This window comes from Mastigoproctus giganteus, chromosome 13, assembly GCF_048544385.1.
Source record: "Mastigoproctus giganteus isolate SK-2022 chromosome 13, ASM4854438v1, whole genome shotgun sequence".
In the NCBI taxonomy this organism is placed as follows: Eukaryota; Metazoa; Arthropoda; class Arachnida; order Uropygi; family Thelyphonidae; genus Mastigoproctus; species Mastigoproctus giganteus.
This window is the reverse complement of record NC_143587.1, coordinates 160,247,889-160,274,884: the sequence shown is the minus strand read 5'-3', so window position 1 is coordinate 160,274,884 and position 26,996 is coordinate 160,247,889. Positions and strand designations below refer to the sequence as shown.

At 37.5% G+C, this 26,996-nt stretch overlaps 1 protein-coding gene across 1 annotated transcript in view; it reads left to right on the top strand.

Annotated features, from left to right (window-relative positions):
- LOC150076552 (uncharacterized) overlaps window positions 1-26,996 on the top strand; it is a 382,951-nt gene that overhangs the window by 274,091 nt on the left and 81,864 nt on the right. Inside the window, exon 11 of the mRNA XM_090387042.1 lies at window positions 16,612-16,661. Within this exon, the coding sequence (XP_090243168.1) occupies window positions 16,612-16,661 (50 nt within the window). The remainder of the gene's footprint in view (window positions 1-16,611; window positions 16,662-26,996) is intronic.

Below are 26,996 nucleotides of genomic sequence, written 5' to 3'. Positions count from 1 at the left end.
ACCCATCCATTCCCTCCAAGATTTTCTCTAGTTTTTCCTTGAATTTATTTAACCCACCTACTTCCACAACAACGGTTGGAAGTCTGTTCCCACAATCAACCGCCCACTGGTTGAAGGCAAACTTCTGCATATCTATCCTCTAGCCATCCTTGTTCAAACTGAATTTATGACCCCTCATATGAGTAGTCTCAGCAATTGGAAGAATGCCATTAACATTCAGCTTATACAATTCATTCAAGGTTTAAACATATAAATCAGATCTCCCCCGCAGGAGCCTGGCTTTGAGATACTGTTTGCAGAACTGAAGGCTTTCTTGGTAAGAGCACCATTTTGTTCTCTTTATGAGTCTGATTATCTTTCTCTGCACTCATTCCAGCAGATCTACGTCCTTCCTACAGTGAGGTTTCCAGACCTGTATATAGTACTTAAGATGTGGCCTAACCATGGCCTTATACAAAGGGATAATCACCTCCTTATCCCTGATAGCAAAGTTTTTTGTATATCATTGACAAAAACCCATGGACTATATCCTGTTAGCATGTCTGCATTGCTCAGAGAATATAGTCTGTACAATTACCTCCAGGTATTTTTAATTCTCCATTACCCTAATGTAGTACTACACAGTTGATCAGTTACTCTGTCATTACTGCTACCCATGTGCAGTAGGCGCCTCCGTAGCCAGGTGGGAAGGAGCAGCAGTGCGTAGCACACACTTCTTGATTAGACCGGGGTTCGAGCCCGTCACCACCAAATACGGAGGATGCGGAAAGGTCAGGGAATGACCACCGCATATTCCCGGAGCAATATGGCCTTAGTTGCTAATGCTCCTAAAAACCAAATAACAAACAAACAAACCATGTGCAGTATCTTACATTTGTCAATATTAAACTTAAACTGCCATTTCTCAGCCCATCAAACCAATTTTCTTAGATCTTGTTGCAGTAGCTCACCCGGATGACTTGTTAACAACCTTTGTATCATCTGCAAATTTAGACATTAAGCCTGGTATAACTTCATCAATATCATTGATAAATATTGTGGACCCAGCAATTCCACTAACCTTGGGGAACTCTACTAATAACATTAATCATTGAAGAGCAGTGCCCATTAATAACCAATCTGCCTTCTTCAACTTAACCATCCCTTTATACATGGCAGTAATTTGCCCTTAATGCCACATTGCTCCAGTTTGTACCACAGTGTTTTATGTGCAGTAGTATACAAAAACAGATGATACAAAAGCCTTCATGAAATCCATGTATTTGATCTCAAAATTATTTTTTGCATCCAGTTCATTGGTTATTGCATCATTGTAACCTATCAGATTGGTTAGACATGACTACCCCTTAACAAATCATTCCATGATTGCAGTATAATTGCATGCCTGTCCAACTGGTCCTGCTTTATTACTTTAACCATTGATTCCATTCTTTTCTCTGGAACAGAAGTATAAGGTAACAGGTCTGTAATTACCCACATTGCTTTTAGGGCCCCCCACCCTTTATGAATTGGGGATATATTTGCCCTTCTACAGTCCATAAGGACCACCCGAATCCAAGGATGTTCTCATAATATTATGGCTTAAGGTTTGCTTTTACCTCCTTTGCTGCCTTTCTTAATATAATTGGATAGGCTCCAACTGCCCCAGGTACCTTTTTTATGTCCATCCTGAACAATTTTTCCTCCATTTTTCTTTCAGTCATTTCTTCCATTTTTTTAACACAGTCATTTACTTCCTTGTTAGAGATTGATAAACTTCTGGTATCCCCTTCTCTAAAGAATTGTTCATGTATGAATGTAGATGCAAATTACTCATAATCTGCCTTAGCTTACGTATCCTCCTTTATGACTTAATAACAAACCAAATTATATCTGCCACAGACTTCTGTATCACCTGATAATTTATATGAACCCGTGTACTTTTCTTCTTTGCCACATGTTGTTGGTCAAAACATCGAAGACAGATATTGTTGATATATCAGGGACATAGTGTCACACAGATATAAGGAATGCAGAATCGGAATTTAGGAAGTAAAATATTTCAGGAAGGATAAACAGGATAGGAAGGAAGGAGGGGGGGTTGTGCTTTTAGTTAAGAAACACATCTAAGGAAGTGCATTCAGTTGACATAGGTGAACAGTGCAACATTGAGTCAGTTTGGTGGGAAATAAGCATCGGGAAAGCAAAATTAAGAGTAGCAGTGTGTTAGCATTAGCACTAGTAGAAGCATACGATGCAAGAAAGCAAGCTTATGCAGCATCAGCCAAAAAAAAAAAAAAAAAAAAAAAAAACCCTCCCATTTCATCCATCCATTCGTTCCAAATGCCTGTCCAGCTCAGCCTTAAATTTATTTAAGCTATTATCTTCCACAACAAAAGATGGAAGCCTGTTCCACCAATCTACTACCTTCTGGCTAAAGGCAAATTTCCACACATTTATTCTACAATTATCTTTCCTCAATTTGAAACTGTGCCCCCCTCAGGTTCTTAGTCTGAGCAAAGACGAAGAATCCCATCAGCATTCATCTTGCTAAACCCATTCAAGGCCTTATACACCTCAATCAGATCACCTCGCAGGTGCCGACTCTCCAGGCGCTGCAATTTTCAGAACCTAAGCCTTTCTTGGTAAGAGCACCCCTTTGTTCCCCCTCACCAATTTTGTTGCCCTTCTTTGTACTTGTTCTAGCAACTCTACATCCTTCCTAAAATGAGGCCTCCAGACCTGTACATGGTACTCTAGGTGTGGCCTGACCATTGCCCTGTGTAATGACATTATCACCTCCCTGTCCCTGCTAGCAAAATTCCTATATATCATTGACAAGACTCCATGGCCTGCCTTGGCAGCCTGTCTACACTGGCTCAGCGAACGTATTTGGCTGCACAATTACCCCCAGGTCCTTTTCACTTTCCACTTCCCTGAGTGTAGTACCTCTCAGTTGGTAGCAGTGTATTAGCATTAGCACTAGTAGACATTAAACCTGTTATACCTTCATCAATATCATTAGTAAATATACAAAACAACAATGGGCCCAATACCAAACCCTGGAGAACTCCACTAATAACATTTGTCCATGAAGAGCAGTGTCCATTGATTAACACTCTCTGTTGTCTCCCACTCAACCATCCTTTTATCCATTATAGCAGCTTACCCTTGATTCCATACCTCTCCAATTTGTACAGCAGTCTTCCATGTGCAACAGTATCAAAAACTTTTCTGAAATCCAAGTATATGATATCAAAATTATTTTTGGCATTCAGTTACTTGGTCAGACAAGACCTCCCTTTGACAAACCCATGATGTGTCTTAACTATTACTGTAGTCTTGTCTAGATGATCCTGCATGCAATGCTTCTTTAACCAGTGATTCCATTATTTTCCCCGAAACACAAGTTACACTAACAAGTCTGTAGTTACTTGTGTCACCTTTTTAACTTCCTTTGTGAATTGGTGATACATTTGCACACCTCCAGTCCATGGGGACCTCCCCTGAGTCCAAGGAAGTTCTCATAATTATGGCTAAGGGTTTGCTTACTTCCTTTGCTGCCTCCTTTAATATAACTGGATAGATCCCATCCACCCCCAGGTGCCTGCCTTCCTTATGTTTGACTTCCACAATTTCTCCTCCACTCTGCTCTCAGTTATTACAAAATCACTTAGCTCCCTGTTAGCATTTGATAAACTTCTGGCATTCCCCTCATTGAATAACTCCTCATGTGTGAATGTAGATGCAGAATACTCATTCAGTTTATCAGCTATCTGAGCATGATCATCAATAGTCAACCCATCTATGTTAAGTGGTCCAATCTGTTCATTCCTTTCCTTCTAGAGCTTACATAAGAACTCCTTGCTGTTTTTCTTTGCATCCTTTGCCAAAGATTTCTCATAATCTGCCTTTGCCTGCCTAACCTCCTTTGTGACTTGATTACAGACTAGTTCATACCAGCCATAGGCTTCTGTATCGCCTGATACTTTATATGCATCCCATACATTCTTCTTCTCTGCCACTAGCCTCATTAATTCATCTGACATCCATTTAGGCCTAAACCTTGAACAGTATTTCTTATTCGGAATGAAAAGCCTGGTAGCCTCCAAAATTAAGTCACTTGAGGCTTCCCATTTAGAATTCACTGTTGGTAACTTCATCAGTTGATTCCACTGTACAGAATTTAAAAACTGTCTGAGACCTTTACGAATGCAAAAGCCCTTCCCTTTAGCCTTGATGGTAGTTACATCATTAAATAATTCCCACATCAATACATTGTGATCACTGTTGCCCAGTGGTTCCTTTATCTGCAGATTCTTAATGCATGAAGAATCACTATAATCAGATCAAGAGTATTACTCCCTCTGGTTGCCTCTCAAACATGTTGCTGTAGAAAACAGTCATCCAATAAATCCAGAAAAGTCTTGCTAATGTGCGAGTGACCAAACGACAAGTTCCAGTCAATATCTGGAAAGTTAAAATCTCCCATTATAAGACATTCTGATTTACTGGCCCACTCTATTTCTCTGCACAATTGCTCATTATACTCATCAGATTCATTAGGCCAATAACACACACCTACTCTCATTTTTCCATTCACCAAACAGACTCAACACTGCATTGTCCACCAACATCAATTGTATGCACTTCCTTAGATTTTGTGTTTCTTAACTAACAGCATAACCTCTCCTGTCTATCCTTCCTATACACATTGTACTCCCCAAAATTCCAACTCTGCACTGCCTATATCTGTGTGACACCATGTCTCTGATATCCCAACAATATCTGCCTTTGATGTCTGCACTAGCACTTCAACTCATCAAATTTATTAACTATACTCCTAGCCACCCTAACACAGCCCATGTATTTACTTGTTCCACTATGACTCCCAGCAGTCCTTGGAAAACTCCATTACCTTGCTTTCCAGTCTGCTGCCCATTCTAATAGAAACAGTGCAAGAATCACTTTTGCCTCTGCCTGCGGCCACTGCTAACCTTTTAGTCTGTGTATCCCCCCATGTTAGCAGTTTTCCGACCCACCTAACACCTGCCTCGATAGCATCAGCAAATATTCTTGCACCCTTTCTATTTAAGTGTATCCCATCCCTGTAGAAGCAATCTCTCCTGTTAACAAGTACAGTCCAGGCTGAAAAAAATTCTACCCCTTGAGCCTTGCACAATCTTTCCAGGGCCGAATTGATCGACAAGGCTCTCATCATATACTCCCTCCTATCGTGTCTGGGCAGAATTGCAGACACTTTCAAATTCAACCCTAACTCGCGACTTTTTTTCAACATTGACCTATGCTTGTTGAGTAAATCTACAGATCTCTTACTCTTAATGGCATTAGTTCCAACATGTACAACAATATCACCTTTGTGCTCTGAAAAGATGATATCTGCTCTACAACGTCATCAGCTCTTGCCCCTGGCAGACATACCCTAGTCCTGTTCCACCTATCCTTCTTACAAAGTATATTCCCATCTCCCTGACAACAGAGTTACCAACAATAACTATTTCCTTTGGGACCAGCGCATTCTGCCTTGGAGATTGCCTCTGTGTTGCCTGATGCATAGGAATGAGCTCTGTCGTTGAGCTGGGCAGCTGAGAGCCTGATGGGCCCCCCTCATATTAATTTCCAAGGGCATTTACCTTATACCCCAAACTCTCATAGATGCCCATCAGAACGCTGAGTTGGTGCCTAATTTCTTGACACTCCAGACACCTAGCACACACAAAGGCATCCTTAAGGAGGATGCTCCTTGGCTAGATCATGTCCTGTCGATAAACATTTCACGTTTTGCACATTTTTTGAGACTGTGATGCATTGAAGAATCACCCCCTTCATTTTTCCCCCGAGCCACTGCACTCTCTAGTCTGTGATCTTTGCTTCGCAGCTCTAGTCTAGGTCATGATTTACGTTTAAATACAATTTAATTAACAATGAAATTTAATAAGATTAATATTTTTGATTAATTTATAATACTATAATAAGCTAACAGATTCTTAATACAGTGCTTCGTATTATGCTATCTAGTTTTAAGTTACACTATCTGTTCGAGATATATATATACGTTAAGCTATTTCTAATCGACTACAATATGGCAGCTAGTTCAACAATATTGGCGCCAACACCGGGAGTCGTAACTTCCAAAATCGCTGGTCAAATTCAAAATAAGAAGCTAACAAACACTACTAAACCTATATAATATCTCTGTAAAACACAATGTACTATGTTAACTGACACAATATAATAGCCTAGCTTAATTTAATTTATTATGTCACCTTTTTATTATCTGCATTGATGTTGGAATAAATTGGATGATAATTTTAAATTTAAGTTAGCATGAATGAGTTAGGATTTAAAAACAGAATTAAAATGTGCGCAAGGAAGTAGAAGTGCACGTCTTCGTCCTTGGTTGTCAATGTTGAAATTTGAAACGATTTAAGTTATACTGTTGGAAACAGAAGGCCAATAGCCATAACAAGTGGCTTTCGTTTTACACGTCTTCAGTTGGCAATGGTAGAATGAGAGTAAACGCGTGTATTTAAGAAGACTAAGTTCCCGTGATGCTCCCTGGATACACGTGGGAATCTCAGGTGCATGAGATTCCAGACCGGTGCTATGTTATAGGGTAGTTTGGAATTTAATACTTGAAGAGTGGAATGGCGGCGAAACCATTCTATAACTAGGGCTTCATATTGGAAAATTTTAACGCTGGATTTTAATTTGATAATAGGAATGGCTGAATCTACTAAGGGGGTGTGGTTGTGGGATTGAACATGTGTTGCTAATTCAGTATTGGACTGTCCCGTCCTAAAGCTATTGTAGTGGTAGTACGCACGTGTGTTTGATGCTTTGGTAGAACCGTATTTTGTAGTGGTGCTACCAGTGTAGCAAGCGTTCCAGTTATCTTGACATTTTATTAAGTAGATGATATTATTCATGTCACTAATGTTGTAATTTTGTGTATCTTTATATCAAAATGTAGATAACTGTAACGCTTGCTACATTGGTAGCATCACCACAAAATACGGTTCTACCAAAACATCAAACACACATGCGTACTACCACTACAATAGCTTTAGGACGGGACAGTCCAATACTGAATTAGCAACACGTTCAATCCCACAACCACACCCCCTTAGTAGATTCAGCCATTCCTATTATCAAATTAAAATCCAGCTTTAAAATTTTCCAATATGAAGCCCTAGTTATAGAATGGTTTCGCCGCCCCCTTAGTAGATTCAGCCATTCCTATTATCAAATTAAAATCCAGCTTTTAAAATTTTCCAATATGAAGCCCTAGTTATAGAATGGTTTTGCCGCCATTCCTCTCTTCAAGTATTAAATTCCAAACTACCCTATAACATAGCACCGGTCTGGAATCTAATGCACCTGAGATTCCCACGTGTATTCAGGAGCATCACGGGAACTTAGTCTTCTTAAATACACGCATTTACTCTCATTCTACCATTGCCAACTGAAGACGTGTAAAACGAAAGCCACTTGTTATGGCTATTGGCCTTCTGTTTCCAACAGTATAATAAAATCGTTTCAATTTTTCAACATTGACAACCAAGGACGAAGATGTGCACTTCTACTTCCTTGCGCATATTTTAATTCTGTTTTTAAATCCTAACTCATTCATGCTAACTTAAATTTAAAATTATCATCCAATTTATTCCAACATCAATGCAGATTATAAAAAGGTGAGTATCATAATAAATTAAATTAAGCTACGCTATTATATTGTGTCAGTTATAAATGGTACTTTAAGAGATCTACAATTTTCGAATGGTACCATGTTAAATAACGAAGAATACGTTAAAAATTAAAAAATACTTATCCCTTTACAGCAGCCAAAAATCCACCGTCATTACTGTTCTGCAATCCCAGCTGTACAGAGAAATATATTGGGCCAGTAAACCAGATTGTCTTATAATGAGGAATTTTAATTTCCCATATATTGACTGGAACTTGTGGGTTGGTCAATCACACACTAGCAAGGCTTTTGGGTATTTATTGGATAATTGTTTTTACAGCAGCATGTTCGGGAGGCAACTAGAGAGAGTAATACTCTTGATCTGATTATCAGTAATGATTCTTCTTGGGATTAAGAATCTGCAGATTAAGGAATCACTAGGTGGCAGTGAACACAGTGTGCTGATATGTGATTTATTCAATGAGGTAACTACCATCATGGGTAAAGGGAAGAGTTTTTGCTTCTGTAAAGGTAACTGCAGTAGTCTGACAGTTTTTAAATTCTATACAGTGGGACCAACTGATGATATTACCAACAGCAAATTCAAAATGGAAAGCATTCAAAGAATTAATTTTGGAAGCTACTTGGCTTTTCATGCCAATTAAGAATTATTGTTCAAGGTTTAGGCTTAAATTGATGTCAGTTGAACTAATGAGACATATGGCAGAGAATAAAAATGAATGGGATACATATAAATTAACAGGTGATGCAAAGCCTATGATAGATATAAGCTGGTCTGTAATCAAGTCACAAAGGATGTTAGGCAGGCAAAGGCATATTACGAGAAATCTTTGGCAAAGAATTCAAAGAAAAACATCAGTGAGTTCTTTATTTACGTAAACTTCTGAAGGAAGGGGATGAATAAGATTGGTCCACTTATATTGATGGTTCAGCGGTTGCTGATCCTGATCAGGTAGCTAGCAAACTGAATGAGTATTTGCATATACATTTATACATGAGGAGTTATTCAGGGAGGGGAATGCCAGAGGTGTATTAAACTCTGACAGTGAGCTATATGATTTTGTTATAACTGAGAGCAAAGTGGAGCAGAATCTGTTGAAGATAAACATAAAGGCACCTGGGGTGGATGAGATCTATTCAGTTATATTAAAGGAGGCAGCAAAGAAAGTAAGCAAACCCTTAACCATAATTATGAGAGTTTCCTTGGGCTCAGGGGAGGTACCCATGGACTGGAGAAGTGCAAATGTGACTCCAGTTCAAAAAGAAGGATCAAAGGGATTACAGACAAGTGATTACAGACCTGTTAGTTCAACTTCTGTTCCTGGGAAATTAATGGAGGCACTGGTCAAAGAAGCACTGCAGGATTGTGTAGACAAGACTTCAGTTATAGTTCAGACACAGCATGAGTTTATTAAGGGGGAGTCTTGTCTGACCAGTTTATTTGAATACTGTGATGGAGTCACAAAGAAACTGGATTCAAAGAATAATTTTGATATGTACTAGGTTGTTAGAAAGGATTTTGATTACGTTGTACATGGAAGACTACTCTACAAATTGGAGCAGTGTGGCACTGAGGACAAATTGCTACTATGGGTAAAGGGATGGTTGACTGAGAAGACAGAGTGGTAGTCAATGGATACTGCCGATGGACATTGCAGATGATAAGGTTGGCACGGTTGTTAATGGCATTTAATGAAAGTACGCTACTGCAACAATTTCTATAAAAGTTGAGCAGATGGGCTGAGAGGTGGCAACTGAAGTTTAACATTTACAAATGTAAAGTACTGCATATGGGTAGCAGTAACCCCAGAGTCACGTATCAATTGTGTGGTACTACACTCAGGGTGGTAGAGAATGAAAAGGACCTGGAGGTAATTGTGCAGTCAGGTATGAAGTTTTCTGAGCAGTGCAGATGGTCTGCAAGAGTAGCTCATGCTGTCTTGTCAATAATATACTGGAATTTTTCTAGCAAGGATAAGGAGGTGATTCTCCCTTTGTATAAGGCAGTGGTCGGGCCACACCTTGAGTATTGTGTATATGTCTGGAGGCCTCATTTTAGGAAGGATGTAGAGCTGCTGGAATGAGTACAGAGAAGGGCAACAAGGTTAGTGAATGGAACAAAGGGTTGCTCTTACGAAGAAAGGCTTAAGTTTTGCAAATTACAGTGTCTGGAGACTAGGCACTTGCAAGGTGATTTGATTCAGGTGTATAAGGCCTTGAATGGTTTCAACAAGCTCACTGCTGATGGGATTCTTCCTCTTGCCCAGATTAATCACCTGAGGGGACATAAATTCAAATTGAGGAAAGACAGTTGTAGAATAGATATGCAGAAATTTGCCTTTAGCCAGTGGGTGGTTGATTGCTGGAACAAATTTCCATCTGTCATTGTAGAAGTGGATGGCTTAAATAAATTCAAGGCAAAACTTGACAAACATTTGCAGCGAATGGATGGGTGAAATGGGAATGGGGTTTTTTTTTTTTTTTTTTTTTTGGATGATGACGTATAAGCTTGCTTTCTTGCATCATATGCCTCTGCCAATGTCTCAATAAATCATAGTAGCTTCTTTGATTAATTCCCATTTAGAATTGCTGTTGGTAACACCATCAGTTGGTCCCACTGTGGTCACCCTTACCAAAGCAAAAGCCTTTCCCATTGCCCTCAACAGTAATTTTTTATTAAATTCCACATTATTACACTGATTGCTGCCACTCAGTGTAGATTCTTAATGCATGATAATTCACAGTAATAAAGAGGAAGCAATACTCTTGATCTGATAACCAGATGAAGAGTATTGCTTTCTCTTGTTGCCTGTCTAACATATTGCTGCTGTAGAAAACAGTCATCCAACAAATTCACAAAAGTCTTGCTAGTGTGAGAGTCACCAATCTACAAATTCCATTCAACATCTATAAAGTTAAAATTCCCCATTATGAGAGATATTTTGATTTGCTGGTGCACCCCTACATGCACTCCCTGGTTTACGTAATACTCAACTTATGGAAATTCGGCTCTACGTAAGTTTTTGGCTGCCAGTGCAAACTTAAAAAAATCGTGGAAACGTATTTTGCATCCCAGTATCATGAAATTATCTTAATGTTGAACCCAATAACACTTTTTTTTTTTTTTGGTAATTTGTTCCAAGACTTCGGAAGTTGAAATTTTCACTATATAACTAAGCTATTTATCTCTCTGAAAGGTCATTTTTATAATGGAAATTGCACTACACTTTCATTGTTATCATATGTTCCATTATAAAAATCAATTTTGGGCTTTTCTGTTAGTGCAATCTATTATAAATGGGTAGTAAACTCAATCTTATTGCATTTGCGATAATACCAATAACTTGAATTCTGCGGGTTTTTGCGTTACGGTATTCTGGTGAAAGGAGTTCCCCTTCAATGAAATCTTCAGTCATATAAAAACATAAATAACTTTTCAGAATCTTCTCTTCATTCCTATTTACTTATTACAGAAAGGGACCAACTGAAAGTGCAAGTGCTGGCAGTGCCAGAAAACGAAACAAAAATTGATTTAGAAATGAAGATGATTAATTAAGAAGTACAAAGCAGGACAAAAGTTTGCATCTATTGCACATAATTAGGTCTCAATGCTTCAACAGTGAATACTATTTTAAGGGTCAGTGCACTTATAAAAGAACATGTTAAAGGATCAATACATTTAAGATCAACAGTGATCACAAAACAGGGGTCAAGTGCTATATCGAAGAAAGAAAAGCATATGGATGGAAAATCAGATTTAAAAGCACATGCCCCTGAGTCCAGTAGCCATTTCAGCAAAAGCAACAAGTATTTATGAAGATATTAAGGATAAGTACAGCAAACCCCAAGCCAAGTTCATGGCAAGCAATGGGTGGTTTCCAAAACATTAAAGTATGCGGTGAAGTTGCCAGTGCCAATTCTGCAGCTGCAGAGCAATTTTGTGACGTGTTGGAAAAATCCCCTAAATCTCCACAGCCCTCATCTTCTGCAGTGGCATACTTATCAGCTGGAGAGTTAATTAGCATTAGCCAAAAAAAGGCAAAAAAAAAAAAAAAAAAACCTTATTTCACCCATCCACTCGCTTCAAATGTTTGTCCAGTTCTGCCTTGAATCTATTTAAGTTATCAACTTCTACGACGTCAGATGGAAGTTTGTTCTAGCAATCAACCACCCGCTTACTAAAGGCAAACTTCCACACATCTATCCTACAACTGCCTTTCCTCAATTTGAATTTATGCTCTCTCAGGCAATTATTCTGAGCAAGAGGAATAATACCATCAACAATGAGCATGCTCAAACCATTCAAGGCTTTATACACCTCAATCAGATCACCTTGCAGGTGCCTAGTCTCCAGACACTAATTTGCAAAACTTAAGCCTTTCTTTGTTCCATTCACTAATCTTGTTGCCCTTCTCTGTACTCGTTCCAGCAGCTCTTCATCCATCTTAAAATCAGAAAATTTCATATCTGCCTGCAGAATTACTCCATATCCTTTTCATTCTCTACCACTGTCAGTGTAGTACCACATAGTTCATGCATTACTCTGGGGTTACTGCTTCCCATGTGTAGTACTTTACATTTGTCAATGTTAAACTTCATTTTCCACCTCTCAGCCCATCTGCTCAACTTTTCTAGATCCTGTTGCAGCAGCATACTGTCATTAGTGTCATTACAACCCTGCCAACCTTCGTATCATCTACAAACTTGGACATACTAGGGCTTACGGAAATGTGGTGCCACCCGGAAATAGGGGATGATGAGTTTCAGTACGGCTTGTATAATGTATTTCATAGCGACTCTGACAGAACATATTGTCTGTAGTTGCCCTTGTGTCGTGAAATTTGCATAACAAAAATATAATGTATTTAGGAAGGATAGGGTAGATAGAAGGGGTGGTGGGGTAATGCTTCTTATCAGAAGCAGCCTGTATGCGACGATAGCTTTCCCGAACTCAGACATTTCATGTGCTAGTATAGAATCTGTATGGTGTGAGATAGTTGGAAACAAAGGTATAATGCGAGTGGGGGTAATCTACATACCAGGTGAATGTGAAGATTATAATGAAAGTCTCTACATGCAAATGGAATGGGCAAGTAAGCGTCAGTGTCTTATTATGGATGATTTCAATTTGCCTCTAATTGATTAGAGAAAAATGGGAAGGAAACTCAACATGGGGAACAAAATTTCTAAATCAACTAGATGACTGTTATATGTATCAACATGTCAGGGAAAGTACTAGAGAAAAGAATATCCTAGACCTCATCATCACCCATGAATCAGATGACATAACAGGGCTGACAGTATATAACTAAGTTGCCTGATGCATAGCAGTGAGCTCTGTCATTGAGCTGGGCAGCTGAGAGCCTGATGGGCCCCTCATTAATTTCTTCAAGGGCATTTACTCTATACCCCAAACTCTCATAGATGCCCATCAGAACGCTGAGTTGGTGCCTAATTTCTTGACACTCCAGACACCTAGCACACATCCTCAAGATGGATGTGTGCTAGGTGGATGTGGCAAGTGAGTGCATTGAACCATTGAGGCTAATTATGCGAGCATCACTAGACTCTGGGGAGATTCCGTTGGATTGGAAAAGTGCCAATGTATCTCCCATACATAAGGGTGGTTCTAAGAGTGAAGTGGGAAATTATCGACCTGTCAGTCTGACTTCAGTGGTAGGGAAAATCATGGAGACAATGATCAAGGGTGGAATTCGGGATCATTTGGATAGAAATTGAAATTCTCAAGGATACTCAGCATGGTTTTGTAAAGGGAAAATCATGTTTAACAAATCTGGTTCGCTATTTTGAAAGGGTCACTCATGAGATGGGTTTAGGGAATAATTTCGACATTGTTTATTTAGATTTCAGCAAAGCTTTTGACTCAGTCCCACATGAGCAGTTGCTTTATAAGCTGGAACAGGTTGGAATCACTGGGAAAATCCTTAGATGGATATCAGGATGGCAGGAGGCAGAGGGTTGTGATAAATGGCTATTCCTCAGATTGGGTTAATGTAAGAAGTGGGGTTCCCCAAGGATCAGTATTAGAACCACTGTTGTTTTTAATTTTCATAGATATTGATGAAGGGATAGAGGGTGTGATGTCTAATTTGCAGATGATGTTAAAATTGGTAGAGTAGTTAATGATCCACTATCAAGCTGAGCCTCTTCAGAGAGACCTAGATAGACTTCAGGAATGGTCAGAAAAATGGCAGCTATGCTTTAATCCAACAAAGTGTAAGGTATTACACCTGGGAAGCAGTAACCCCAGAGTAACTTATTCACTTGGTGGAGTTCAACTAAACCCAGTATTGGAGGAAAGGGACTTTGGTTTTACGATACGGTCAGACATGAAATTCTCTGAGCATTGTAAACAGATTGCAAGGAAGGCCCATGGTGTCCTATCGATGATCTGTTGAACTTTAGCAAGTAGAGATAGGGACGTGATAATCCCATTATATAAGCCTTTTTTTAGACCACACTTGGAATACTGTGTTCAAGTATGGAGACCGCACCTAAAGAAAGACCTCGAGCTTCTTGAAAGGGTGCAAAGACTGGTAACTCTCCTGGTGAGATCGGCAAAAGCGTGTCCTTGTGAAGAAAGACTTCAATATGTGGGTTGCAGAGTTTGGAAACTAGACACCTTAGAGGAGATTTGATTGAGGTGTTTAAGGCTCTGAGATGCATCAGTATAATGAATGATGATGAAATTTTCAAGATTATAAATGATGCTAGAACTAGGGGACATAAATTTAAGTTACAGAGGGAGATGTTTAGATTGGATGGCAGGAAGTTTTATTTTAGCCAGTGAGTTATAAATTACTGGAATAAGTTGCCTACATGGATGGTAGAGGCTGACAGTTTGGGGAAATTTAAAGGTCATCTGGATAGTACCTTTGGGTGAGGGAAACACATAGGATGATAGGTTTAATTTCCTTTTCTTTTATTAATTATTAGTTTTATTTATTTATTTTTTTTTTTGTTTTATTTGGGTTTTTTTTTTTTCTTTTTTGGCTGGTGCAACATAAGCCATAGGCTTTCTTGTACCATGCAGCCATTACTAATACTAAGTGCAGAATAGGCTGGGGGGGGGGGGGGGGTCATGCAACAAGAACCAGCAGCCTTTCCCTCAAATTGGTGGCCTCACCTGGGAAATGCACTTCAATAATCTTTGAGGCCCCTGTACACAGAATACAGCATTGACTCACTCTCCTTCGCTTACAAATTCCTTGTGAGTCACATCCTGTTTGTCAAAAAATATGATCAGCATCATCTTAATCCTTGACTTCTGTGAATGAAACTTTGGGGCCTTAGTGATGATTTTGAAGAAATCCACTGTGTGCTCCTACACCTTTTCCCTGGGTCATACCATAACACCAACCATTCATATCCAGTGACCACTCAGTCAAGGAAATTAGGGTTGCCTTGACAAATCTGGATGAAGTTTTCCTGTGATAATGCTCTTATTTACTTCTACTTATCTGTGAGGCTGTGTCGCACAAAGTTTGTACAGACCTTCCTTTCCCTTGAATTTTCATGCAGAATTTGACAGTTCATATCCTTATTCATGCCAGACGGGTGGGTAAAGTGCCTGCCTAGCAACCCAAAGGTTGCAGGTTCGAATCCCACCTTGGGCTTGGATCACTGCAAAAACCTTGGGAGGTGCATTATGGCCACAGAAGCCGATGTGCCAACAACTACCAAATAAAAAAAAAAATTTTTTTTTTTAATCCTTATTCATATCCACCTCATCAGCCATCATTCTGAGGGTCAAATAATCTCTTGCCACCGTTTCCCGAACTTTTGAAACTCTGTTCTCATTTCAAAATGTTGATGGATGCTTACCTTTTGGGTCGTCGTGAATATTTTCACATCCATCTTTGAACTGCTTATACCATTCGAACACACTGGTACGGTATGACTTAACGTTTTTTCACCATAAACAGTTTCTGTTGCAGATTTTTCCTGTTTACAGCAAAATTTAATATTAGTTCATTGTTTCATTGCAAAATCATGACACAGAACTTTAAACTGGTTGTTATTTGCAACTTGTCTGGGCAATCTCTGTACCACCATCTATTGGAGAAGTTTGAACTACAACATACTACTTCCGTTTATTTTTACATTCAACAAACATGGCTGCAACAGCACCAGTCAGGGAACATTATTGCCACATCTCATATATAGGAGAAATTGCTAAAGCTTTACACTATCATATATGCACTGGATTGGAGAGAACCTTGGAACTACAAAGAAACATCTCTAATATCCACAGTTAAGGCCTGCAGAAGAAGAGCTTTCAAAGAAGCATTATTTATTAAATACCTTAGAGCCTCAGCAAACAATAAGCAACAAGGTGTAGATTTCAACCATGTATATCACACCATGTTTCAAGATCAGAGTTTCAGTAAAATCCAAGATCTCAACAATTCGGATAAAAAAAACAAGACTTCCTCCACAAGCTGCTCAAGTAGCCCAACAGTATTTGGAAAGGCCTAACTAGCCAGGGTCTACCATTCAGTACAGTCTTATCAGAAGAATGAATGAAGAAACTGTGTTTCTTTGGACAAGAAACCTTCCTGTCAGTATCTAAGCAGTATCTTAGGTTACAGGGCGTAACCTAAGGATGGCATACCTTCAAATAATTAGGCCGTTATATGCAATGCAATAGAAGTCCATAAACTCAAGTTCACAGGAAACATAAGGTTTAAAAGTTTGATTACTTTATCTTTTTGCATTGGTAGCATATTTTAATCTTTTTTTATTTAAATTAATTTTAGTAATATTTCTCAACGTACATATTTTATTTTACTTTTACTTTATTTATACATACTGAATTTATGTATTTTACATTACGGTAGTTACTTCATTTTTAATTTTTCATTTCCAAAATTTTCTTTTAGGCCGAGATGATGAAATTGAAGAATTTAAGAAATTCAGTTCAGATTTTAAGGTAAGTCAAAATTTTCTTTATATTAATTCGTATATTTTGAGGTGCCTAATAGAGTAGACTGTCGAAATAACAGCACCCCAAATAACGGAACATTCGAGCTAATGTCACATTTGAGATCGAATGTTTACATACAGTGCAGATGTCTTGCAGTGATGGAAAAGGAAAACGGCAACTCACGTGATTAATCATGTGAGTTGCCTTTGAAAGAATTCACTTTCAGTTGAGTTTGCCATTTTGAAAGTGAATTCTTTACTGATATCACAGATTATACCGTTGTTTTACATTTATTTTAAATTAAAAACCCATCATGGTGGTTCCTACAATTAATAAACCTCATATAGAGAAGAAAAGAACAACAACAACAACATTAAAGTTTAGTGACAAACTTGATATAATCCAAACTATAACATTATGGTCACCCGGAAAGTTAATTCCTATACCATATGTATTGTGTCTGTAAATTGCATGTGTTCTGTGGTCGATTTGCCTGTTTTTGATAGACGAAAACCCCAGTTTCTGGGGAAAAAACCTTGCTATATAAGCCTGAGACTGACTAAGACTCAGCCACGGAGTGAAAAAAGCCCATAAAAGTTCCTCGTGTCATCGAAGAGATTCAAATCCAGGCATTTTCCACCCAGTGTGGGGAGGATGATGGCGAAACCACTGTGCTACACTTGCAGACTAAACTTGGATATAATAAAGAAAATAGAACGGGGCATCTAGATCCTGTGCTACTGCAACAGGATTTGGATAATTTGGGCAGATGGGCTAAGAAGTGGCAACTGAAGTTTAACCTTGACAAATGCAAAGTACTGCATATGGGTAGAAGTAACCCCAGAGAAATGTACCAACTGTGTGGTACTACACTTAAGGTGGTAGAAAATGAAAAAGACGGAGTAATTGTGCAGGCAGATATGAAGTTTTCTGAGCAATGCAGACAGGCTGCCAGGGCAGGTCATGGGGTTTTGTCAATGATATATAGGAATTTTGCTAGCAGGGAAAAGGAGGTGATTATCCCTCTGTATAAGGCAATGGTCAGGCCACGCCTTGAGTACTGTGTACAGGTCTGGAGGCCTCATTTTAGGAAGGATGTAGATTTACTTGAGCGTGTACAGAGAAGGGCAACAAGATTGGTGAGGAGAATGAAGGGATCCTCTTACCAAGAGAGGCTTAAGTTCTGCAAATTGCAGTGGCTGGAGACTGGGCACCTGCGCGGTGATCTGATTGAGGTATATAAGGCCTTGAATGGGTTGAGCACGCTGAATTCTTATGGGATCCTTCCACTTGTTCAGATTACGAACCTAAGGGGGCATAAATTCAAATTAAGAAAAGACAGATGTAGAATAGATGTGCGGAAATTTGCCTTTAGCCAGCGGGTGGCTAATTGCTGGAACAAACTTCCATCTGTCGTTGTGGAAGTTGATAGGTTGAATAAATTTAAGGAGGAACTAGACAGGCATTTGGAGGGAATGGTGTGATTTTTTTTTTTTTTTTTTTTTGGCTGATGCTGCATAAGTTCATACATTTGCTTTCTTGCATCACATGCCACTACTACTACTATAAGCAGGAGTGTATTAATGGCAGAAAATAACATTGGATCATCAGCATGTTTATGTTTTTTATGTGCAGTTAATAAAATTGTGTTATTAATCTCTCTGTTTCTTATATAGCCTCATTATTTCTATATTAAATATATTAAAAATAAAAAAATTTATAGATAATGGAAAAATTTATAACAACACCTTGAATCCCCAAAGGTGCCGTTATTCTGAAAGTCTACTGTGCATAAAAGATTATTTCAAATATGGTTTTAAAAAATGTTTTGATGAGGATTAAGTTTTTTTTTAAATTTTTGAAGATGCTGAATGACCTTCAAATTAATCATTGGAAACTAGTGAAAAGGTATTTAAAACAAAAGGTTTGAACAAGGTAGAAAAGACATTGGAAGTCCTATGCATGCATGCCATGAGGTTTCACTCAGGGGTGTGCTTTTGCTGTGGATGGTATTGAAACTTTCTGTTATTTGCTTATTTCTGTCTTTGAATGCCAAAGTAACTTTAAACTGACATATTTCATTAATTATTTCAGGTACATTTATCCAAGTGGTATGTTGTAAGAAGATTTTTTTTCATTGTTATTATGAACAAAAATGGCACTTGCAAGGAAAATAGTTGCTGACCCCTGGGGTAGAGGTTTTTAATGAAATATATATTTATATATAAAGTTGGTAGTAGTAGGTTGTTACTAGTAATTATCCATATATCATATAATTAATTATTTTAAGCAGCTTTTCCAAAAGTTTGCTTGCATAGTGGGGGAATACATTTTTTTTAGCTTGTAATTTAGCTGAATGCTGTTGTGAGTCCTTGCATAACTTTGTTGTGTTTTAAATATAAATAAAGATGATGTTTGTAGTTTTTGATTTGTAAAATAGACTAGTGCCAATAGGAATGAGTAAAGGGGTTTCACAGTAGTCCTTGCATTGTTATGTCATAATAGTTGACATTATTATTATATACAAATTATTATATAGTTTTTACTCAGCCTCTACAGTGAAAATTACTGTACAACCTTGATATACCCCAGTTATACTATATTTTCAGATATAACACAATTGTGATTACTTCTGAGTAACGTTTGCTCTTGTCATAATCATGTCTCCCAAGGAATAAAGAAAAAAAATTAAATTGTTTATCGCAAAACACTAACTGAAGTACACCCTAGCTGGACTAAACTCACAGAATGGAACCAGCTACTGCAATGGTTTCCAAAATGGACTACTGAGATATTCTATTCTCTTCTTTAGTATATATAGATGATTAAATATTTAAACTATGCTGGTTATCAGAGAGTAATTTGGTTTCTCCCATCTCATTTTTGTTTAGAACTGCAATAAACAATACATTAATGAAATGTAAAATGTGCACCTAGACACTTGCAAAATTAAACATTTTCCAATGAGAGGGAAACCAGCTATCATATTTGTCATAAATGCGATATATTGTTATAAATTTTTGTAAACAATAGTATGTGATTCTTTTCAAAGGTGAAATTACATTCAGAATGCCAAAAATCTGATAAATGTATAATGTAACATGTGCATGAATTGATGAACAGTTTGTATATTTTTATAACTTGCTGCTAGTGACTGCAGTTAGTGTGCTTGGTAGTTATACTGCACTACTGTGAAATTCACTTGTGTTGTTTATAACACCAAGAAGTACATCTCTGGGAAGGGGAGGGATCCCATAGTCTGACTCAGAATGTAATCCATCCATGTTACATTATTTTTTATATAATATCGGTGTTTAGATACACCATAGATAACTCTTAATAAACTACAAAGTAGTTGTTGTAGGCATCATTTGCTCTTTCTCATATTGTGCTCTGCCTTCACGACGAGTTGCCATGATATTGCACTACTTCGAATAAGTAACGCTTCACTAATAGAGAAGACTATTGTTACTTATTCTCAGTTGAGTACCACCACCCAGACAGCTCTGTTTCATGGCTATTGGCCAATCATCAGTGAGTGGGCAGGTACCCTGGTATTGCAGACATGACGGCCCAGTTGTGAAGTTAATCACACAATATGAGAGATGCCAAGTGGTGTAGATGTCAATATTTAAAATAAATAAATGCACAAGGCATAATACTTTAAGAGTTTGGTATCTATATAATATCGGTGTTTAGATACACCATAGATAACTCTTAATAAACTACAAAGTAGTTGTTGTAGGCATCATTTGCTCTTTCTCTGAGAATAAGTAACAATAGTCTTCTCTATTAGTGAAGCGTTACTTATTCGAAGTAGTGCAATATCATGGCAACTCGTCGTGAAGGCAGAGCACAATATGAGAAAGAGCAAATGATGCCTACAACAACTACTTTGTAGTTTATTAAGAGTTATCTATGGTGTATCTAAACACCGATATTATATAGATACCAAACTCTTAAAGTATTATGCCTTGTGCATTTATTTATTTTAAATATTGACATCTACACCACTTGGCATCTCTCATATTGTGTGATTAACTTCACAACTGGGTCGTCATGTCTGCAATACCAGGGTACCTGCCCACTCACTGATGATTGGCCAATAGCCATGAAACAGAGCTGTCTGGGTGGTGGTACTCAACTGAGAATAAGTAACAATAGTCTTCTCTATTAGTGAAGCGTTACTTATTCGAAGTAGTGAATATCATGGCAACTCGTCGTGAAGGCAGAGCACAATATGAGAAAGAGCAAATGAATGCCTACAACAACTACTTTGTAGTTTATTAAGAGTTATCTATGGTGTATCTAAACAACGATATTATATAGATACCAAACTCTTAAAGTATTATGCCTTGTGCATTTATTTATTTTAAATATTGACATCTACACCACTTGGCATCTCTCATATTGTGTGATTAACTTCACAACTGGGTTGTCATGTCTGCAATACCAGGGTACCTGCCCACTCACTGATGATTGGCCAATAGCCATGAAACAGAGCTGTCTGGGTGGTGGTACTCAACTGAGAATAAGTAACAATAGTCTTCTCTATTAGTGAAGCGTTACTTATTCGAAGTAGTGCAATATCATGGCAACTCGTCGTGAAGGCAGAGCACAATATGAGAAAGAGCAAATGATGCCTACAACAACTACTTTGTAGTTTATTAAGAGTTATCTATGGTGTATCTAAACACCGATATTATATAGATACCAAACTCTTAAAGTATTATGCCTTGTGCATTTATTTATTTTAAATTATTTTTTATGGAAAATGGTTTTTGAGATGTTGATTTTTGCCTACACACTGATTTCACAGGAATATCTTAATAGTGTAAAGGTTGCCTATTAAAAAATGGAGCTTTTTTTGCACTCTGTATGTGACCATCCAGTCATGATAGCTGTTAGATTACATTGCCTGTGACTATGTCGATGAGTGGTTCCTTATTTATGCATTGTTTTCTAAGATGAAATTGCATTTAAAATGACAAAAACTGCTAAAAGCATAAGGCAAAATGTTCATAAATGATGAACAGTATATTTTTAACTGCTGCTAACTGCAATTAGTGTTCATTGTAATTATAGTGCAGCACTGTAAAATTTGCTTGTTTATAATCAAAAGTATTAGATCTTCCAAGTGTGGAACAAATCCTGTAGTCTGAACCAGAATGTAATCTGGAAGTATTGCATATTTTCTCTGGAAAATAGTGCAATTCATTGATTCCATGCATTTAATTCTGGGAGTGAGGCTATAATGTGGTTATGAATTTCGGAAGTTGTTCATAACAGGTTCATTTTTGAAATAATTTTGAGGTTCTTTTGTTCATTTAAGTACTAAAATTGAAGTTAATAAATAGTTTGAATCGCCATATTCACATAGGTTAGCTTTTTTTTTTTTTTTTAATTTAGTTAAGGATTTAGAAAGTTAGATATTTTGGAAGAAACTCCATAACTTGACATTAGTAAATTGTAGTTTCGAAACTGTACTATTCAATTGTAGTGTTCTAAAATTTAATAAATCAACAGTTTCTAAATTCATAGTAAGATGTCTTGTAATATTAAATTTTAATTTTAAAAAATTACTGATTCATCTAGAAAAGTTAGTTATATCATGCAAACGATGTCATAACTGATGTTGGAATTTCCAGTAGTGATTCTCTTGTGCATCATTTTTGCTTGCACTTATCATATGGATACTGAGCATTTTTGCTAGCTGATGGAGAGACATTTCTTTGTGTAAGATGCTAGGAGTGTGAACTAAATTTGCAACTCAACATACTGTCAGGCTTGAGCTGAGGCACCTAGAAATCTGTTCTTGATGCTCAAGAGCAAATTCATTCTTGGGGGTGGGAGGGCACTCATCAGAGATGCAAGTGGCTTATGCTAAGTCAGGCATGTACTCCCAAATTCAGCCCCAGAAAGGAATCAACTGGATGCAGTTGATTCCCAAAGCAACTGAATGTTTTGGTTCCACAGGCGGTATTCTTAATTGGGAACTCAGTTAGGGGAGACAGGTAATATTTATTTTGAAAGACAATTGACATAAAACCAGAGTATATCTACAGGAAGCAAGAATTCACAATGCAGCAAACAGTTTATCAGTTTATAATGGAACTAGTGGGTGCATGGTTAATGTGTGGGGACTAACGATTTAAAGATGAAACGAACTGATGAATTGCTTATGCAATATCAGTTCATGTTGGCAAAATGTTCTTGTGTCTACCATTCTGTGCAGATTTGATAGGACGGATTTTATACTAAAAGTCTTGAGGGACTCCAAGTTTAATGGAGGGGAAGTTTTTTTTTCAGCATGGCCAGCTGTAGTTGCTATTTCAGAGAGGAGGGGTTAGGGAAGTGAGCACAAGATTGGCTTAGGTAGAGGGTATGGGACAAAATTACATTTCTACTCTCTCTGAGAGTACTTGTGTTCAAACCTTAAAGAGTGCTTGTGTTGCCAACCTTAAACACTGAATGGGAATGTGTAATAGAAGCAAAATCCATTAATGGAGGGGATTAGCAATTGAGAACCGCATGTAAAAATATTTTTATATAACTATAAGGCATGCATCAGGATTATAAACAGTAATAGACTAAAAAAACTCAATTTATCCATATAGTAATACCAGGAGTATTATAAGCAAAATAAATGAATTTGACCTTTTGATCAGATCAAGTAATGTTAATGTGTTCAGGCTCACTGAAGCATACTGCTCAGAGATACGAGATGAATTTTATTTTGGTGAACATTGTGTGCTAAGGAGAGATAGGGAAGGTTAAAGAGGTGGGGAATGATGGTTCTGATCAAAAATTGCTGAAGGGTTGTCAGATAAACAAGAATATTCCCCGAGTCAGATCAGGGTAATGCAGATGTTGCAACAATGTCATGTGAAATGACTTGGGGTAAAAGAAAGATGATAGTGGTGGGGGTAAGTTATGTTATTGTAGAGGTGCAAGGATATTTCCTGATTTCCTTATTGAGGCAGTGGTAGGTGGGTCAGAAAACTGCTATCTCGGCAGGGGGGAATACACAGACTAAGGGATTAACAGCTTCTGGGGACAGAGTTTTAAGTGATTCTTGTACAGCTGTTGTTGTACCATGCAGCAGCTTGGAAAGGCTAGTAGTAGTAGTATTAATGGAGGCATGTGATGCAAGAAAGCAAGCATATAATCTTATGTAGCATCAGCCAAAAAAAAAAAAAAAAAAACCAATTTCACACATCCATTCCCTCTAAAAGTTTGTCCATTTCCTCCTTGAATTTATTTAAACTATCAACTTCCACAATGACAGATGAAAGCTTGTTCCAGCAATTAACCACCTGCTGGCTAAAGGAAAATATTTCTGCACATCTTTTCTACGACTGTCTTTCCTCAATTTGAATTTATGCCCCCTCAGGTTCATAATCTGAGCAAGTGGAAGAAACCCATCAAAATTCAGCGTGCTCAACCCATTCAAGGCCTTATAGACCTCAATCAGATTACCTCGCAGGTGCCTGCTCTCAATGCTGCAATTTGCAGAACTTAAGCCTCTCTTGATAACAGCAACTTTGTTCCATTCACCGATCTTGTTACCCTTCTCTGTACTTGTTCCAGAAACTCAACATCCTTCCTAAAATGAGGCCTCCAGACCTGCATGCAGTACTCAAGGTATGGCCTGATCATTGCCTTATACAATGGGATAATCACTTCCTTTTCCCTACTAGCAGAATTCCTGTACAGGTGTTAAATCTTGATGCTGTTAATTCCGTCAGAAAAAAACAGTGCTAAGTGAATCCGCACTAAGCGAGCACCACATTCCCATAAGGTAACATATGTATTTGTGAGTTGTGGTCGATGCCATAGGATATTTCCTAGTAAACGGTAATGAAAAGATGCACAAATATTGGTCAAATTATTTAATATTCAAATATTTGTATATATAAAATATTCTGCATTGCATACATGTATATTTATGTGGTAACTACTTACGTATCAAAATTAAACTTAAATTTCCAATAAAACATGAATTTAATTGATCTAAATTGATTTTAATTGATTTAATTGATGAATTTAATCATGAAAATTGTGTCGATTTTGGGTTGTACTTTGGCCCTCTTCCTGGTAAACTGAAAGGGGTGTTTTAATTTTAAATCCCCCGCATCATTACCACCCAACAATAAAGTCAACCAATCCTTCACCGCTTTGAAACCTGGCGTGTTTTTTTTCTTCTTTCAATTTGAAACTTCTTTTAAGAATTCGTTTCCAAAAAAGTCCTGCTTCATCTATGTTAAAAACTTGGTGAGAAGTATAACACATAATACCCCCCCTTCAATAATTTTAACAAGTTCTTTTTTGAAAGTTCCGGCTTCTTGATCTGCATTTGCGGCTTCTCTCTGGATTTTAAATCTATTCAACCAGCCCTTACTAGTTTTAAATGGTTCCACATTTTTTTTTTTTTTTTTTAGGTGAGTTTTCTTCTGATCATCATATAGGCTAATCTCTCTCTTTCTGCATTGGATATTATCTTCAATAAAATTAGTTAAGGTCTCTCCATTTCAATCCTAACAGCTAGCCTAGCCCTAGTTGCTTGCAGTGGAATAGTTGTCTTTCCTGCTGCTAAAATTAATTATTTATTTTTTATAATTGTTCTTACAGTTAAACTTGCCAGTACTAAATTATGGCACACATCCGCTTGTCATTGATCAGAATCGATTCGCTTCAAAACGTCTAATTTAATTTTCAAATTCAGTCTTACATGTATAGTCTTCGTACTGCATCCAGATGTTGCTTTTTCATTCTTATCCACCATTACTAACTCTTCGAAAATGTAACTGCGTTGATTGCATTAATTATGATAGTGTTCGAGTAAACTGTCTACGCACGATGTGTATACTGTACTGAGTGATGACCAGACTTCGGATAAATGCATATAACGCAAATATTACAAGCAATATACTTGATCATTTTTTGAAATGTTGATTTCGAAACTACATAAGTCACTGTACTGCAATTAAATTAGCGTGTGGGAAAATTTCACTGAGCGTAGGAAAAATTCTCAAGTCGGCGTGGGAAACATTTTAATGCTGTTTTGCTATTCATTTTCAAGTTATCGACTCCATCAAATGAAACGATTTCATTAAATATGCCAAAAATGTAATCTGTAAAAGAGTGTTATAGTAATTTGTGACAGCATCATAGTCAGATATGGGTTAAAATATAAGAACAGCGTTATAGTGAATCAGTGTAAAGCGAACCGCGTTATAACGAGGGCCTGCTGTATAGTGCTGTTACTGTAGTACTTGCATATCACATAACTTTACTGGTCCCGCAGGAGGTAGCTCTTCTTGGTAATTCTATTTTCAGGGAAGTGGGGAATATTTTTGTAATAAGGATAAGCGGAATAGGACCAGGGGTGTATCTGCAAGTGGCAAGAATTGGTGATAGTGTAGAACAGTTTCACTTTTAAGGGTATAAAAGTGATATTGTTGTAGCTGTTAGTATTAATGATATTAAGTACAGCAGGCCCCTGTTATAACGCAGTTCGCTTTACGCTGATTTGCTATAACGCTGTTCGTATCTGACTATAACGCTGTCACAGATCACTATAACGCTCTTTTACAGATTGCATTTTTGGCATATTTAACGAAATCGTTTCATTTTTCCCACGCTCAGTGAAATTTTCCCGCACGCTAATTTAATTGCAGTACAGTGACATGTTACATAGTTCCGAGATCAGCATTTTAAAAAATGATCAAGTATATTGCTTGTAATATTTGCGTTATATGCATTTATCCGAAGTCTAGTCATCACTCAGTACTGTATTAGACATTGTGCGTAACGGACAGTTTACTCGAACATTGTATCGTAATTAATGCAACCAACGCAGTTACATTTTCAAAGAGTTAATAATGCCCGATAAGAATGAAAAAGCAACAATGTCTGAGTGCACTACGAAGACTATAAGTGTAAGAAAAAGACTGAATTTGAAAATTAAATTAGACGTTTTGAAACAAATCGATTCCGGTCAAAGACAAGCGGATGTGTGCCATAATTTAGGACTTGCAAGTTTAACTGTAAGAACAATTATAAAAAAAAAATAAAGAATTAATTTTAGCAGCGGGAAAGATGGCTGTTCCACTGCAAGCAAATAGGGCTAGGCTGGCTATTAGGATTGAAATGGAAAGACTTTAACTAATTTTATTGAAGATAATATCCAATGCAGAATTCACTTAAGTTAAGTATTACTAAAAAAAAGAGAGAGAGAGAGAGAGAGAGAGAGAGAGAGAGAGAGAGAGAGAGAGAGATTAGCCAATATGATGATCTGAAGAAAACTCAACTAAAAAAAAAAAAAAAAAAAATGTGGAA